Below are 18,801 nucleotides of genomic sequence, written 5' to 3' on the forward strand. Positions count from 1 at the left end.
TTGGGACTGCACTAGCTAGGGACACTTTTGAAAAAACTGAATTTCCATGGCCAACAACCTTGTGCTTTTAATGATAAGAAAGGCAGTATGTAGAATTTTGTGGCTTGCTTAAAAAATAATTTTATGGCTTACTTGAAAATAAGTGTCTTTTTTGGTTAACTTGGAAGCATATGTATTTGCAGATTCTTAGCATATGTTGTTCCTTTCTTATTTTCTTTCTCAGGAGAGTTGTATTGTTCTTTGCCCGACCCTAGGAATGTCCATTTTGAATCTATAAACATGAAGAATGTCCTTCACTGGTCAGCACCAGAAGGCACAGGAGATGGAGTACTCTACAAGGTGAAGTATTCAGTGTAAGTTGGCTTCTTTATTTTATCCCCACTGACTTTTATTTTAGCATTTTAAATAATAATTTAAAAAATCTTTATGCAGATAGGGCTGCGAAAAAGTAAAGAAAGGAGAACTAAAATGTGGGTTAGACTTAAGCAGTACAGTTTTTAACTTTTACTTCTGGTACTGCTTACTTCAGGTCCAGTTAAAAAAAATTTGTGAGGAGACTTTCTTCCTATGAAGGAAGTTTGGGATGCAACATGGAAGCTTTCAGGGGCATTCCTGAGAAATAAGACAGAAGCATGAAGGACCATGCTGTGGATTGACATCTGTACGCATTTAAATGGATCTGGAGATGCAGTATTTAACAGAATATTAACAGCACCCCATGTTTCATTGGTCTTTTCTAACAGACTCCACCCCCATTGTTTTCTTCTGATCCCACAAGCCTCTCTAGTCTAGGAGAAAATCCACCAAAGTTATCAAGTATTGTAGAAAACCAAGTAATGTGATTGGAATCAGGCCCTTACATTTTCAAGGTCTGCACCTTTCTGGGTGTGTTGCGTCTGGCTGAGATGGAGTTAATTCTCCCCATAGCAGCCCTCGTAGTGCTGTGCTCTGCATTGGTAGCTAGAAAGGTGTTGATAGCACACCAGTGTTTTGGCTACTGCTGAGCAGTGCTGGCACAGCTTCAAGGCTGTCTCTCCAACATTTTCGCCCCCCTCAACGGCAGGCTGGGGCTGGGCAAGATCTTGGGAGGGGACATAACCAGGACAGCTGACCTAAACCAACCAAACAGATATTCCATACCATATGACGTCAGCTCAGATATAAAAGCTAAGTAAAGGCAGACGGAAGAGGGGGCATTTTTGTCTTCCAGAGCAACCACTACGCGTACTGAAGCCCTGCTTCCCAGGAGGTGGCACCCAGCCAGGGTCAACCCACCACAGTCCTTTTTGGTGCCTAACATGGGGCACGACGACGGCAGTTTTGCATTAAGCATGCTATAGCTAGTTATTAAGTGGCAAGCTCCTGTGCCTGTCATGGAGTTTGTTGGCTGCTTGCTTATCTCTATTTTGCTGAGCTTGGGAACACAGTAATACAAATAATGGCTATGTGCTTTGTCCTGGCACTGATGGCTTTGCTGTGCTGTGGGAGCTATCTTGTGGAGGAGATGAGGGAATACATCTCCCTCTCCCTACCTGGCATTGATACAAATGGATTTGTTATGCAGGCTCCCGAGGTCCTTGTTCCACCCTTATGTGAGCTATTCAATACTAATAATTAATACTGGTGGTATATTATGGGGTTTGTGGAATCTGGTCTCATCCTGGTATAAGAGAAGACAAGTTTTGGGTGAGGCAATACTGAAATGTGCCCTCAAGCAACCAGTCCCTGGCTGGCAGGGTGTATGGAAGAATTTGGGCAGATTCCTAGGATGGGTATCACCTCCCATAACCTGGGACTTTACACCCAAACAGGCAAGCAACGCTGGCAAACTGATGTGCCACCTGATAGAGGGGTGCCTTGTCTACCCCCATGAAAACCAGCAGCTCCTCACACTGTACTGGGGCCTGGCCTATGCCTATCAAGCCATAGTTCAGCAGTCTCAGAGGACTATGGTTGAGGCAGGGACCCAAACTGCAGCTGAGGACACCACGCTTGAGATAGGGACCCAAACAGCAACAGTAGGATATCAAGGAATTTGAGTGAGGACCAGAATCCATTTCCTTTATTCCCACCAAGAGAGCACTGGGTCATTCTGAAGGATGTGCTGGAAGTTTAGCTTACAAATAGGTGTTGTCATGGATGATGTCATGCTCCCAATCTTTATCTCTAATATTTACACTTCCCTTGATCTAGTAATGTTTTCATGACACTAAACCAAATGTAGATCTCCAGAAGTTTCCTGCAACTTGAACTGGCTACTACAGAGGCTGCAATCTCTTTTGCTCAGATCTTGCCCTCTGTGCTAACAGAGGAGCCACAGTCCAGCTCCTAGAAAAGGGGAGAGTGCTCAGTAATTATGGAATGAAAGATAATTGTGTAGAATGTGAGAGCTCAGAGAGCACTAGCTACGCTGACTCTGCAGGGTCAGCTGGTCCACAGAAGAGTCTGTAGTCATAGATATGGTCATCTTTCACACTGAATATAAAAATATTCATATGTGCCTCTACCCACCTAGGAGAGCAAGGCCTTGAGCTGGGTGGAAAATGCTGGTAAGTGATACTGTCCTGCAGTCATGTAGAAGCTGCCACACACCCTTACTAATTAGCAGCCAAAGGGGAGTTCTTAATAATGTGAATTTAAGGAGCAGGAGCTTCTGAGCAAATCCAGGCAGGAATTTTCCAAGGAAATCTTGATTTCTTCTGCTAGTGTATTAAGAGCTGGTCAGTACCGAGGCATTGTTGGTAGCAAGTATATGCCCCTTTCTCAACTAGAAGGGTTTTGAAGTTCATTGTATTCCAATGGAGTCTTTCTTTTAAACTAGAAAAAGAATTGACAGTCAGCAATGAGTAGTCTCCTGTCCACTCATCTTGGATGCCCTGAGCATCATCTGTCTCCGTACACGAGGATGAGCCACTGACCATTCTGTGAGAACTCTTTGTCTCTATATAAATAGTTATCCTGACTCTGTTATCTTGTGTTTAGAGTTTAAACTAAAGTGGTAGAGACTGAAGTAGAAAGATCTCTGGTCTGTGCAAGCAAAACTGGACTTAGATTGGTATCAGTAAGATCCCAGTTAGTTCTACATGGCCTCTTCTGGATAGGGCCTTCTCTGATTTATTTTTCATGAAAAACTTTTGAAAATCTTGTGTTTTATCTCAGCTGAAATTGGGAATTCCTTGAAATTGCAGTTTTCTGCATAACAAGCAAACTGTTTTATCAGCCATAATATCAGTTTCTGTGCTATGTTACGAGGTGACTAATATCACGGCAATATCTTTTGTACAGCTCCATTCTCTTTCTTTTTCAATATAGATACGGTGTTGGCAAATGGATTAGAAAGCCAGAATGCAGGAATATTAACAGAACATGGTGTGACCTCTCCAGTGAGACCTCTGACTATGAAGAGCAATACTACGCAAGCGTTAAAGCCTTCCTAAATGGGATGTGCTCTGACTGGATGGAGACCACACGATTCAACCCTCTTACAGACAGTAAGGAAAGCTAATCACGCAGCCAGATGTTCAATGGCCTTGATTAATACTGTGTGCTCAGACTGCATGTACCTTCATAGCGTGTGATATTTTAACATGAGGTTAGGGTTTTTTGCAGTTGTTTCACATTTATGCTTTTGGCAGAAGTAATTGAAATAATAATGTTAGAATTTGGATATATGTGTGTTAGATATACGGTCTTGTATATACTGAATACTCTTTCGTGCTATGGTAAAGCTTTACTCAAGGCAAATAAAATCTGTGGCACATCCACAGTATAAAGAGCTCTTATTTTAAAAAGGCTCTATTAAACCAATCAGTAATCGTACTTTAGATCACAATATCTCTTATCTGTGCCAGATAATCTGAGAACATCCTGGTAATTTAGCTTGTTTTAGCAAATGGAGTTTTAAGGTTGTAAACTGCGAAGCCACAGGAATTCCTAGGCAAAATTCCAAGTCAGTGTTCACCTTCTCACTATAAAGATCCTCTTAGTTATCTGATAAAATAATTTTCTAGCAATATAAATGAATTGTTCAAAGTCCTAGACACCTCAAAACATTACAAAAATTTAATATCATCCACTTCAAGAAACTGCATGGACAAATCAGTGTGCCTCTGCTGCATTTGACTGGTTTTTGTACATGTTCATTTTTCCAGCTAAAATTGATCCACCCATGGTAAGTGTATCTTCTACTGAGAAATCTATTTCAATTGTTCTGACTGCTCCTGAGAAGTGGAAGAGAAGTCCTGAAGAAGAATCCGTATCTCTGCTTCAGGTGTATCCTGGCCTGCAATACAATGTGTCTGTCCTCAACAAAAAAACAAAGAAGCGGGTAAGCTTTGTCAAGGCTGTAGAACTGGACCTATTAAATCTGTGCTCTGTGCTTCTTAAAATGCACTTTGTCCGCAACAGCAAGGATCGCAATAGGATTCATACCTTCATAGGAATTGTAGGATCATTTGGGTTGGAGGGAAGCTCAGGAGATCTCTAGTCCGAAGTCCAGTTCGAAGCAGGATCAGCTGTGAGCTCAGACCAGGTCGCTCAGGGTTTGTCCAGTTGCATCCTGAAAACCTCCAAAGACGGAGACTGCACAATCTGTTCCACTGCTTGATTTTCTGCTTAGGGAAAGAATATTTCTTTATATCCAATCTGAACCTCTCTTTTTGAACTTATGTCCATTGTCTCTCATCCTCCCACCGTTCAGCACTGTGAACAGCCTGGCTCTGCCTTCTTGATGACCTCCCTGGGTCATCCTGGGGGCTGCTCTTAGGTTCCCCTGAAGCCCTCCCTTCTTCCCTAGGTGGGACAAACTCCAGTCCTTCAGCCTCCCCTCACAGGGCAAGTGCTCCAGCCCCAGCCATCTTGGTGATCCTCTACAAACCCACTGCAGTTTGCCAGTCTTTTCTGTATTGGGGGGAACAAAACTGGTCATGGTGTTCTGGATGTGGTCTGATGAGCACTGAGTGGAGGGCAATAATCCTTTCCTCCATCTGCTCCCTCTTCTCCTGTTAACACAGCCCAGGATGCTGCTGGCCTCCTTTGCTGTGAGGGCACGTTGCTGGCTCACATTCAGCTCACTGCCTGTCCCCAGTCCTCTTTGGCAGGGCCACTCCCCAGCCAGTCAGTCTACCAGCAATACTCACAATACATCGTGACAAAGTCCATCCTTTGTCACTACATCTGAACGTCTTCATTTGCCTGTCTCTGCAGATTGACATTTCATTAGCAAGTAGTATTTCCCAGCACAAACACAGTAGATGAGGAAGAGTTCAGTGATCAGCTAAAAAAACCCATTCATTCTTCTGTTCCCGTCCTCCAGGCACAACCTCTATCTGGCAAATCTCTGAATTTCCTGAACTGAGACAGAAACTTTGCACCAAAAAGGTCACCTTCTGTCAAGAGGGATATTAAAATGCCAAGGTTAACAATTAGAGGAAGACAAAAGTTAGGTTGTTCGGTTTCGGGGGTTTTTTTTCCATAAAGATGCTTGACATATAGCAGTTGCTTTACTTTGAACTCCAAGGTTTACATAACACCCATTATTCTAAGGCTCCTATCTTTACCAGAACATCCCAATTTGAAAGATTTTGTGAAACTGTACTCTGTGCCTTTTATTGGCCTATGTGTCAGGACAGGGCTGGAGTGATGCTTTAGCTCTACTGCAACATCAGCATGAGAATGTGGGCTAATGGTGGCACATGGTTCTACTTCATATAAAGCATGAAGTTGTTCAGTAGTGGTAGAAGAATGATTGAATGGAAGGTGAAATATTCAGAGAGGACATGACCTAATAAATAACTTGAGTTTTGATTGTATTTGTTAAAAAAAGGATGCAGCTGGCAGTTCTTATAGTATCATTATTCTTTCCAGAAAATATGTGTGCTTGTGACACATTTTGTATGGAAGATATTTACCTTTCCATAACTGAGGAGTTAAAGGGGGAGAAAATTTTTTTTTTTTTTTTTTTTTTTTATGTCTTTCAGTGGTTCTTCTCCATCAGCAACAACACCTTGGTTGTGCCCTGGTTAGAACCTGGAACAACTTATTGTGTCAGTGCACAGATACGTGTCACCACACCACTTTTGCACAGTGGGTTCTCCAAAGAATGTTGCATTGCTACATTGAAAGGTATGTGTAAGCTGGCAAATTACAAAGAGAAGATGCAAGTTAGAAAAAATCATGGTGATTGCGTTTCTAAGTTTTTTATGTATCAATTCTGAGAGTGAAAGCTAACATTGTTTCTCCCCTCTCTGTGCATTTGTACCAATGAAAAAATCTTTGCCTTTAATAAAACATAGCTGGGATCTACTGACTAGAAAGTATGTCAGTACCTCTGAGGAGAAGGATCTGCATTCTTTGAGTCTAAGTGAATGGATAACATTTTTTCTCCTTGAATGAGGTTTGGGAGTGGCAGAGATGGGTCAGTCTGAATTTAGCAGCAGGAGAACCTGAGGGAGGAGTTGTTACTTCTTTTTAGAATTTATTTTATAATTTCGATAATAATAAAAATTTGTCCTGTAGCTCAAGTGCCATTTTTTAAAAAATTTCCTGCAAATTCCTTGTTTATTTAAAACGTTTGCATCCCATAGCCAAAAAGCAATGTGGTGAATGCACACATTACTATCTGAATACATTAAAAAGTTGCTCGGTACAATGAAAACTTTTGTTTTGTTAACAGATAAAACAGCAGATGAGACTATAACAGTCACATTTGGATGTGTTCTGCCTGTCATGCTGGCTGTCCTTTTTATTTCAATGACATGCTATTGTGTGCACAGGCATATTCACGTCAGCAAACAGAAACATCCAACAAACCTGGTAAGTGTTCTGTGTTGCAGGAGGTCACTGCCAACCTTGGCACTCACAGCAGAGCTGTGCATTTTCCGCGGCTCCAAGTCAGCTGGGATGAAACCATGGCTAGCTACAAATAAAAGCTCTAGTTGTCACTCAGATTAAGAAAAGAACATCTCAATGAGGGTTATTAAATGTGAGAAAAACAGAGTAATAACTCAAGTTAGCAACTGTATCTAAAAGATGACCAGAGCTAATGAGGATCAGAACAGAACTGTTTGTTTGGGAAGAGTCATTGTCATAAGCAAGGTCTGAGGTGCACTGAGGCAAGCTCTGTTAGGAAGTCAGCACTCCCTAAATGTATCTAGGAAGAAGCACCTTACCTAGAAGAGATTCAGTGAACAAAGGTTATTAATTGGTTGAATTCAGAAACAAGAAGGGCAGATAATTAAGCAGTACTGAAACCCCATGATGTTGTTTTGGACTATTACTGGGTATTACCAGATTCTTCCACTTAATTGTGATTGTGAAGGATTTAGCACGTGTGCATCACACAGATAATTTAATCTGCATTTCAAGAATACTTTCAAATATTGCACCATTTCCTAACACCCCAAAATGTCTGAGCAAACACATTCTGTTAGACAGCCCAAATACACTTTCTACGTAAAATGTTTGCAAGTTTCTTAGACCTGCAAAGCTTGTTAATTTTTAGAAAGAACACATAAAGTCTAAGAAATGTTACTGGTTTCCAGCTCAGAAGCCCAGCAGAGCTTTCTCACAGCTATCTCTAAACAAGTTGCTCAACCATAAACATGCAATTACAATAATGAATGAACACTTTGATGTTAATCCCATCTGCGTGATGCTGTGGGATGGGAGGTATAAGGGAGTTGGTTTCAACACGCTGGTCTTTCTGAAGAAATCTAGAGCAGCACAGAGGTGACAGGAGAAATGTTCACAGAGGGGCTGTGGGTTCAGAAGGAGTAGAGCAGCTACTGCTGCAGTGTGTTCAGATGTGCACAGAGACACCTCCTGCACTTGTTGAGGCACCAGCTTTATCACTGAATCATGGAATCACAGGGTGGTTTGGGTTGGAAGGGACCTTCAGAAAATCATCTAGTCCAACCCCCCTGCCATGGGCAGGGACATCTGTCACTAGACCAGGTTGCTCAAAGCCCCATCCAGCCTGGCCTTGAACACTGCCAGAGATGGGGCATCCACAACCTCTCTGGGCAACCTCTTCCAGTGCCTCACCACCCTCATAGTAAAGAATTTTTTCCTTCTATCCAGTCTAAATCTACCTTCTTTCAGTTTAAAACAGTTGCCCCTTTCACTACAGGCCCTGGTAAAAAGTCTTTCACCATCTTTCTTATTCTTTATTCTTTATCCTGGGATGCAGGACATGGTGGGGAGATAGCTTGGTCTCCCTTGGAGAGCTAGCAGGACAGAGCTGTTTACAGTCCAAGAACATAAAGGGCCAATTAGTGAAAAATTCCCACTCAATAGCAGACTGAACTCCAACTCCAGGAGTTCTTTCTCTAATAAATGTAAAATTTGTATGTTGGGGGTGGGTGGGTGTTTAATGTCCATTGCACTTTTTTATGACCACCTTGAAGCTTCAGTTTTATTTCTCCACCTCTGGATTCAGTTACTGTTAAGGTAACAAATGAGTATAGACCTGGTATTTTAATGATGCTCTCTGGCTTTCCCAACCTACAGACGATTCCACATGGGCACCACATGTGGTCAGAGGGAGGTGGAATAAGCAGTTTGTTTTGGTCCAGCACTTCTGCCCTGGGGGAGCTTTCAGACTACATGGTACATTGATTAGTGGTCTTAGTCTTCCATTCAAGCTTGAAAGCACTGAAGTGCAGCTTCTGGCTGTTGTTTTTCTGTTGCACTTTCCTTTCGTGACTGCTCATACAGTATTTACTACTGTTAGAAACATTACTCGTTTCAGAAAGATTCCTATTGTTTAACTAGATGATCTATCACAGGGTCACAAAAGCAGCCTGTGACAGACTGCACAATGCAGGCTCCATATGCTGTACTTCAACGTGATGTATAGCTTCTTCTCTGAAAGGAAACCTGATACTATTTAGTATTCTGTAAGCTATACCTTAACATGGTACCTGACTGTGCTTCTGGGGTGTGGTTTTGACTGCACTTCTCTTCACTGGTTAAAAAGAGTGGAATAGATTCTGTAATCTGTGACCCAAGGACAACTCTGATGTTTTCTCCAAAGTCACTTGAGTTTATGCAAGTGGAAACAAAAACAGAACTTGACAAAATTGTTCTAATCATTATTTTGACATGCAGAAGATGAGAGAAGGGATATTAGAGCTGGTCATAATACAGTTTTACTTCAGATAGCATAAAAAAAGTGGAGCATATTAACACCGCTGGAGGTTTATGTGATGAAATTTCCTTTTTCCCTAAATTGAAATAACCTCCTAGTAAAGTCTAGCCTAGCCTTATATTTTAAAAATATATGACAGTATAAGAAGTAGCAAGATGGTATTTTTATTATACTTCACTCAAAACTATTTTTTTTTTTCCAGGTATGGCACTACACTGACAAATGCAAAGAAAGGGTTTTCATACCATGTGAAAAAATAGTGGTCAACATTATCACTGTTAACATGGATGAGTACAAGCCATCTCAGGAATCCAGTCGTCTATCAGGAGGGAAAAGTCCCTGTTACTACACCATTTACAATGGCACCGAAGGGAAGGATTTGCCTTCAAAAGAAGTGCCGGAAACAAAACACTTGCTTGATATTTCACATGAAGATATTACACACAAAGAGGAAGGGGACAAAACTGGGAATTGGCCATCTTATGGCCAGCCTAGAACAAACAATACCTTCAGACAGAAAAATGCAGGGACTGTAGAGTATGAACATGATGTAAGGGCTGAAGACTTCACTCCCAGTCAGAAACTAGAAGAGAAAACTTCTGCCCCCAGGGGACTACCAGGTGAGCCACAGATTGCTTTGGGGGACTTGGGTAATAAGAAAACAGGACAGCCGTATTGCCCCCAACTACTGGTGAGGGCAGCAGACCCTTGTTTGGGACAGAAAATAGAGGAACTTAATTTGAAGATGGTTGATGCAGCAGATGAATTGCCAAGTGAGACCCATATCAACTTGGTGGACTTAGACACTGAAAAATCTGGGCAGACATCCTATCCTCAGCTGGAAGAAATAGCACAGGGTCTCACGGAGAAAGAGGGTGAACAGACCATAGTAGTAGATTGGGATCCCCATACTGGAAGACTGTATATTCCTACCTTGTCCAGTGTTGAAAATCAGGTGTGCGAAGGAGTATTCAAGTGTGATGATCCTGACAAAGAGGGAATTTTGTCCAGACTGTATGAGAAAAAGGTATCTGACGAATCATCAGAGGACCAAGAAACATATCTCCTGCAGTTCAAGGAACAATGGGGACTGCATGTAGAAATGGAAGACTGAACAATAATTTTCTAAAATATTCTAAAATGCAAAATCTTGTTTACTTTGCCAAAGAGAGTGGTAGACTCAGTGGAGCAAACACATCTTAATGTATTGAAGTTTTCAAGAACGTAACAGTTGAACAACTTATTCATATGTTATTTATAACAGTTTCCAGACATGATGTAAGTGATTTTGACCTCCATCATAAACGTCTGAGGTAAAACATGATGGTTATGAGATTATCTTCTTTTTAAAAAAAGATATATTTTTACACAGGGTGCTGTTAGGATTTTCACATTGTAATCCTACCAAAACAAATTATCAGCATTTGAAGACAGTTATTTTTAGCAAATAAAAAGCAACAATATGACATTTTGCTGGGCTATTTCATGTATCTTGACACAATGCAGTCTTTCCTAGGTTTCACTCCTGCTACTTGTAATGGTTTGAGCTGACTTTTGTGGAAGTTAAGGGCACTCCAGTATATATTTTGTTTCCGTTTTATAAATACTCTTCTACTTTGTGAAGTTCTTATTTCTGTTGAAAGACTTGTCTGAGGTGTGGGGTCCCTTCCATACTGAGCCATGCAGATATGCAACCAGCAACAATTCTTTTAGCAGGCATGCCTACAAGCTCAACAGATGTAAGGGAGAAGAAAGCAAGCATTAGTCATACTTTAAACTGGGGGGAAAATGTGGCACAGAGGGATTCAGTGAAATGCCTGTAATCTTACTGGATGGAGCGTGTCTCACCCAGCCTTAGACACTCGCAGTACAGCATCTGTATGACTCATGTCCTGCAAGTGTCTGTTCCTCTCCAATGACTTTCACGGCAGGCTGGTGTGACTAGCTCAGGCAGAATTCTGCCCCAGACACACTGCTGCTTCTTCAGACACATCCCACTTGCCACGGCAGACCCAGAAAGTGTCCCTGTGGGCTTTCTTTTATTATCTGGTGTCCTGACCAGGACTTTTGATACAAGTTTACTTTTTCTCCACGTCATGTGATATTTATTGAGGATAGTAAAATTACAGGATATTCTAGAAATTAATTACTAGGGCAAATGATATTTTTTCTTTTCAAAGCGTATCTGTCACTTTTCCACTTAATGGACTTTTTTTTGTATACCAAAAAAAAATCATAGTAATGATTTGTTTGGTTTTGAAGAGGAGAAGCAAAATCCAGAGGAAAAAAAACTTTCTGAGATGTTTAAAACTTGTACCCTCCAAACTAGGTACATGGTTAGGTGTATTTTTGAAGGAAGACCTTTACCAGTATCTTTTCTCTTGGGTAATGTTTTGGTTGCATGACCTTGGCATTTTCTGTGACTATTCATTCTCTGACATATTTCAGTTGTAGTCATAGTCTTTAAAACCAGAAATGACAGTAAAATATTTCATGCTGATGTCTCCTGATCTGATGTAAACAATGCCCTCAACTGCTTTTATAGTAAAGGTACAGGTCATGTAGCAATGTTATACCTAATTACTAATATCAGTGCCTTTGTGCATTGGGAGGTTAGTGAGGAGGGTTATAGCTCAGTATGAAAGAAGAAAATAGTTGGAGATGTGAAAAAGTCAAAATTTCTGCTACTACCAGCCTCATTTAAGTCATCCAAAATATTTCTCAATATATCCTAAAGATTTCTTAACTAACCTCTTTGTGCATAATCTCCTGATTGTCTTCTGCAATGTGGGGCCTCTAATGCATAGGTAGGAAACAATTATTTACTTTTCTCTGTAGTCCATTGAATTTTACCTAGTTGGTGCTGTTCTAAGACCAATCACTTGTGTTTAGTGTCTGTCTTCCATATGGAAGGATGAGGATGCTCCAGCTCCCTAAACAGTTTGGTGCAGCTGCCAACCAATCTTCCTTAAAGAGGAAGGTATCCCTTATTTTTGGTTTGTATTTCCCCTGGCCTTCTTTGCCAGCTGCTGGTGTCTGCTCCTTCTTTTTTTGTTAGATAAACAAGCCTTGCACTGACGGTTACTACATAGAAGGACATTTAACGTATGGTAATCAAGTCATTGCTGATAAAAATTTGAAAACTTGGTAACTAAACCATAGAATCTCACTTCATTCAGTTCTCTGGTCATTGTAATCTGCGTTCTCTGTATCTTACCCCCTTTTTTTTTTTACTTTTCAATTACAATTAAGGCATTTATTTCCTCTCTTGTACTTGAAAAGGCATTGCCTTCCTAGTTAACATTACTCATGATCAGGGCACGAGGTACTGAGATGCTTGCAATCACAGATGCATTTTCACGATAAATTTATGCTTTGAAATAATAGTTAATTTTTGGATCAAAATATTTGTAATGGAAGTGTGCAGCACTTTCAGTGTTGCTTCCTTTTGATCTGAATTTGCATTAAATTCAGAACTGATACTAGATTATTCAAACAGTCCTTCATATTTATAAGATATGCTTTCAAAGTGTTCTCGGAATAATCACAGCAAACAAAGCTGGGGAAAGAAAATAGTAAACAAAGCTAAGAACTTTCTTTTATATGCAGAAGAATTTTTTGGGTTAGCTAGTCAAGTTCTGGAATTGATGAGGCAGAAAAAATGGTGTCAATTTCCATCAGTATAATACCAGTAAATTGTCGATGGCTTTTCTAATATCCTCAAAGTTACTCGTATTTTTCCTTAAAATCTTCTAATTATATGAAACAAATGAAACTGATCAGACATGGTACCTTCAGCAAGCCAAACAGTCAGCAAGGAGCAAAATACTTCCATGTAAAATTGTAATTCTACCTACAAGATTTCAGACAAGAGGCAACTATTAATTACATGGAAGATCCAAGCAGTAAGAGAGCTGACATGTCCCTAGTCTTTATTACACTTCATTAAACTTTAGTTAGCCACTTTAGCAGACTCAATGCAGCCAAAAGCAAATACTACACACTATGCTAACATAAGGCTCTTTGTAGCCTTGAAATAAATTATTTTGAAAATTATGTGGGAGGTGAATAGAACTAAGTAGAAGTACATTGAGGACAAAAGGATGTCTATTTCTTGACTACTGTGGCAATGAAAATGGAACTTTACCTGTGTTTGCAGGGCTGCTGTGACCGCTACTGGAAAAACTGCATCCAGTTTACACAATAAGCCTAGCCATGAAGATAGAAGGCAAATACTACTATAAAAGGACTAAGCAATGCTCTTTTGAGCTTGAAAAAAAGAAACCTAGCTATCAAAATGCGATCTAATGGTGATGAAACTGATACCTAGGTGTGGGCACACACAGTTTTGGAAAAGGAACTATAATTTGTAAGTGTGGTTTTGCTGCCTACAGCTTAGAGAGTGACAGGGTTCTTGAAGGAGAGACTGAAACAGGGAGCTGAGTGCAGGATACCTGTGGTCTGACTTACAGCAGCCCTGGAAAAACTACTGCACAATGAGAACAAGCAGATAGAAAAGTCCAGCTACGGCAGGCAAAAGTGCAGTATGAGCTGTGTGCCTGGCACGATAAGGACTGCAGCTGGGGTGCCCGCCCAGTGCATGAAGTTAGCCAGATGAGGAATACATGGTGCAGGATAACCTGTAATGTGAAGCACAGGGAAATGATCACATTGTTAGAAGGAAAGCCAAACTGCACAGCCGTTGGATGTGAGCAGCTGGATTGCCTGGACTTCACAGGGCAGTCTCATCACCTCACCAGAGGACCACTAAAGGAGCATGGGTGGCTGGACAAGGCTGAGCTGAGGATGTTCTCTGCAAAAGTGGGATCAAAAAGAGTTCTTGGAGTGGCCCACTGTGGGCAGCCGGTAAGCAGGTGCATTTTGGAGATACCAGCAGTATATTAGCATCTGTGATGGACCAGTAATTCGCAGCATGCTGGTAATGCAGTGGTTGGAAGGAGAGGTGGGCTCTGGAAAGAGTAGCTAACACTGTTAATCAGATAGTACAGCTCTTCCTACGGATATTAAGGTAGGTCTAGCAAGAGCTCTGAAAAACAATCTTGGGGTCTAGAAAACACACAGTATGAAAATGTCCTGAGCAAGGAAATATTTCAAATTACATTATTAATAAATGACTGCACAGAAACATGCTCAGTTTCTACTGATTTCAAATTAAATTTTAAGTTAGGCTTATGCTTTAGCAATTCCCTAAAGAGGAATGAATTCCTGAATTTGGGACTGACAAAATCTATCAAAGTTTATCAGAAGAGAGTTAAGTTATGACTTCCATAAGGCCTAACTTGCAAATACAGGCTTAGCCAGATGAAATGATTGGAATGTGAAGCAAGCGAAACCTAAAATAGAACAGCAGCGTGGTTTGAACATTTTAAAACAAAGACAATTGACTATTTACCAAGGGCTGTGAAAATTCTCCAATGCCTGTAGGTCTTTCAAACAAGCATGTCTTTCTTCAATAATAATGCTAACAGATGGGTGACATTTCTTGCCTGGAATATGCTGAATGGTATAATGGTGCTCATACGCTGTCAAGTCTTCAAACTGATTAATCCTTTTTTTCCTCTTTAAATAAGACATGTTGGCTCATCTATACAGTGGAGTTAAAAACCAGTTATTCCAAGCACCATATTTTTGAACAATTGCAGCTTCTATGTCCGACATGATTCATTCTTGCAAAGTCGAAGGTTAAAACCTGTTCAGCTATCTCCCATTGTCCATTCAAAATACCAGTGTTCTCCATAAAAGGAAGACACAGCAACAAGTCAAGATTTTTCCACTTTCATTTTGCATGTAGGTTTCATGCTTCATCAGCCCAGGATCACATAGCAGGAAGTGTAGGAAGTCATTTTCATGTTTAGTGTCATCTAGAAACCATAAAGATTTTTGGTAATTTGTACCGGCAATAATGCTAAGCTGGTCTCTAATGTCTCACTGTCTTTTCCCTTTCTGGTACAGAAAAAAAAAGAGAACAAAATGTACAGACCTCAGTTTTCTAAAACCTCCAGAATCAGTATAGCTGAGACAGATTTTTCCTGGACTAAGTTAGGTTTTAAGAAGAGGACTTGCTCCTTAGCACCACATAGCTATGAAAATCCTCACTTACTGAGAGAAGATACACATTCCAGTAGTGCTTCTTCAGCTCTTGGGTTTTGCATCCATTCTGCTGGAGGAACAATACCCGCATTACAGCAATGTTTTTCAATCACACTGTTCCCGCTCTGAATGCATGTTGCTTGCCACTGCTCTTTACAACACTGTAAGGTCTCTGCAGGCTGAGAAAACTGCAGAAAGGGAACAGTCCTAATTCTGGATGACTTGCAAGATAGCGTTTTAGATCTCACTCTGCCTTACTCGTTACCTTGTGAAAGTTACAAGGAGTTGTTCATCCAGGTAGAAAGCTAGCTCTGCTCCCGATCTCTGACAGCAGCTTCAGCAAGTGCAAAAGTCCGCTAGCATCCGAAATTGCTGCAGTGGCTCCCGTGGTGCCAGAAACCATTCTCATGTCACAGAAACTCGCCCAGGTAGGTAAACATGCATCATCAGCTCTGCCTTCCAAAAATTGGCATTAAGAAACAACATCTTCCAGCTGTCCAAAGTAAGTAAGTCGGCATGCTGACAGCAGCATGGCTCAGCATCAGGGCAGAAAATTGCTTTGGGTTTCTAAATTCTCAGTGATTATATCATTGCAGGCAGCTGGGAGTGGAGGGAACTGTTTGCCAGGACCCTGTACTGAAATCAACAGGGAACTCTCAAAAAATACCCAGACACCTTCAGTGTGACAGAAATCGAAAGATTTAAGCGTTTACGACTGTTACGGATTAGGAAAGTTAGCACTTCAATACATCAGCTGTGTATTTTAATTTTGGCCTTGATTTTTATTTCTGTTCATATTTCAGGCCCTCCAAGAATTTTACAGTCATTAAATACAAAGAAAGAGGAGTTGCTATTCCAGTTTTACAGACAGGGAAACTGATACATGTAAAGGCTAAAATGGCTTGAAAACCATCATACAGTAAGTGTGGGGTACAGGACAGGGGAGGACAAAACATAGGTCCTCCTTCCCCAGTGCCATGCATTAACTGCTAAGGTCACAATTCCCCTCACCAGTATGTGACCACAGTGCAGGTTACTCTGAGTTGTTGGCAGTATAAGGGCTATACACATACACAGTTTGCCTTGAATTAAAAAAGTGAAATTTTAAGGTGAAAATTTAGTATGTGAACCAGCTGCAGAGTCCAGAGATGACCAACAAGAAGATCAGAGGTCTGGCAAATGTGACCCCCAGGGCAAAGTCAGCCAAACCGATCTAGGAGAGCTGCTTTCTAGGGAAGACAAGATAGCAAGCCATGCCATGCAGCCATCTTAACGTGGCATTAATCTCTGCTGTGGTGAGTGGGGCGAGCTCCCCATTGTCCCCATGCTGGCCCATTCTGTCCCACCACTTCATTAATGCTGACATTAATGGTGTCTTGCTGGATGTGGTTTGTTTGCTTGTTTATTTTGTAGCACTGCTTTCTTCCAAGTAGACCAGTGGAGTAGATAGCCTGGGAAAAGCAGACAGTCCTTAAGAATTAAATAATAGAGAAACATCAGTCAGGGGTGGTTTAGATATGGTTGATCTTGCCAGGGAGCAGGGTAAGAATCGAATTAAGTGCTTCTGTTTTCTATCGGTGAGTGTTGCCAGCCAATGCTACTCTGCAGCAAGCTGCATCAACCCAAACAGTGAAGAAAAAATCCCACTATGCAGTCAAGCTGTTGGTGGGACTGGTCCTACACCTCTCCTTTGCTCTTGGCCTCAGAAGAGGCATGGATTGAGGGAAGTGGTTCTGCTTTTGCAACCCCCTGTTCTGGGCTGAGATGGGGCCCTCTCCACCAGTGTTCAGGTTTCTCAGTCATGCCCTTTACTACGTATGCCAGCTTCCACACTTCTGGTCTTTTGAGCTCTGAATAGCCATTTTACACTTAGCCCAGTGCTCCTCCTGAATGAGCTCTGCTCTGCAAGTGCTCAAAGATAAATCTTTTTTCATCAATACTCTAACTGTTGCAAAATGGTTTTATGTGTTTCTAAGTTTGCTTAATTATTCTCTGTGCAAAATAGACAGTTGTTATAATATTTCTGTACATCTGTTTCTCGCCCTGTCTCTGGGAAAATGATGTTCCTTGGACTACCTCTTGCTCCTTGCAATGTAAGCACCATTACCGCTACAAAAAGATCACAGGGACTCAGTTGTGCAATGTAATGTAGAGACTGTTTACTCTTCTCCCACTGGACTTAAAAACACAGTGTGCTGTATTTGTCTCCTGCTAAATGGACTTACACAAACACCCCAAAAATTATTCTTCTTCTAAACTGAATGTGCTTATGTTTTCCTGTGTGGTCACAGAGGCATTTTACTCTTTAAGCAGTTACCACAGATTATATGCATCCTGACAGAAAACAAAAAGTATTTAATTTTTACAATTAAATAGGTTTTAAAGATAAATCTTAAATACTTTTGGGGTGAACTTTTCCCTGATATGCAAGATTGATCTTGCATAGCTCACAGACTGATGGAAACAAATGTTTATTATTTACCCAGCTCCATAAGGACATAATACAAATTTTATTAAACTTCATGGAGCTTTCATGGTCAATCAGAAATTTTAAACAGCCCCCCCCATATTTTTTAGCTGGGGAAAAACATGGGTAGCAGTCTGCTCTGCTGCTCAGCACTATTCTCTCTTTTCCTCCTACATCCTGTCTCCCTGGGCCTCACATTTTTAAGCTGTAGGCAAAAAAGCAGCCTGACAGTAGGGCAGCAGTTATCAGTCAGAAAGGGATAGCCAGCAAAATTAATGTCAGGCAGTGCAGCTGGTTGCGGTAAAGATGGTGTGCATTGCCAAAGAGCAAAGGAAAACAGTAAAAGCTGTTTAAGGGTTGTTTTCTGTTCTACCGAATCAGGAATTTAATCATGCCGTAGATGAGCAGAGAAGCCATGTGCCTGCCCCAGGGCAATGGCAGGAGCTTTCTACCCTCTCCTTTTTGGCCAGAACTTGTCGCTACCTGGAAATAGGAGTGCCTACATCCCAGCGCTGATCTACTAGGATTCTCAACATGCAGTAATGAAAGCATTTGGCAAAGTGCTCCAAATTAATTATACCTACAAGTTTAGCCTCTGCCTGAAGCTGGCATTCAAACTGTTTCTGTAAGGATTACAAGCAAAGATACTTCTAAGGAACAATAGGGCTAGTGACAGGAAATCTGACTTCTGCTCCTTTCTCTCAGTCTTCTGCTCGCTGAGGGACTTTATTGCAGCCGCTTGAGAAAGGGCCTGAAGCAATGATGTCACCTGCAGCAACGTCCCCTGCGCTGCTGAGCGTCTGCAACCAGCAGTGAGCTGGTCTGTGTGCTCCTCTACTACTAAGGAAGCACAAGTTTCTCAGCAAACTGATCCCAAGGCTTTTAAAACATGAATGTGAGCATGAACCTAAAAAAAAACCCTCCAAACCATCTGCTGTATTCATCACCTTACACCACTAGTTAGACGTTAATTTACTTCTATTTGTGTCCTTTCTGTATTTGCAACACCCTTGATTTCCCATTGCCATCATAAATATTTCATCACAATCCTCTGGGACAATTGTACTTCTAGTTT

The 18,801-nt window shown here is 41.2% G+C and overlaps 1 protein-coding gene across 1 annotated transcript; it reads left to right on the plus strand.

Annotated features, from left to right (window-relative positions):
- The first annotated feature begins 225 nt into the window (after positions 1–225).
- On the plus strand, positions 226–10,262 carry IL20RA (interleukin 20 receptor, alpha). Its single transcript, XM_010574639.1, has 6 exons — positions 226–353; positions 3,313–3,491; positions 4,152–4,327; positions 5,979–6,123; positions 6,674–6,813; positions 9,351–10,262. The coding sequence occupies exons 1-6, from the start codon at positions 280–282 to the stop codon at positions 10,260–10,262; spliced, it is 1,626 nt and encodes a 541-aa protein (XP_010572941.1). The 5' UTR covers positions 226–279.
- Positions 10,263–18,801: the final 8,539 nt, after the last annotated feature.

This window comes from Haliaeetus leucocephalus, unplaced genomic scaffold, assembly GCF_000737465.1.
Source record: "Haliaeetus leucocephalus isolate CR32 unplaced genomic scaffold, Haliaeetus_leucocephalus-4.0 Scaffold450, whole genome shotgun sequence".
In the NCBI taxonomy this organism is placed as follows: domain Eukaryota; kingdom Metazoa; phylum Chordata; class Aves; order Accipitriformes; family Accipitridae; genus Haliaeetus; species Haliaeetus leucocephalus.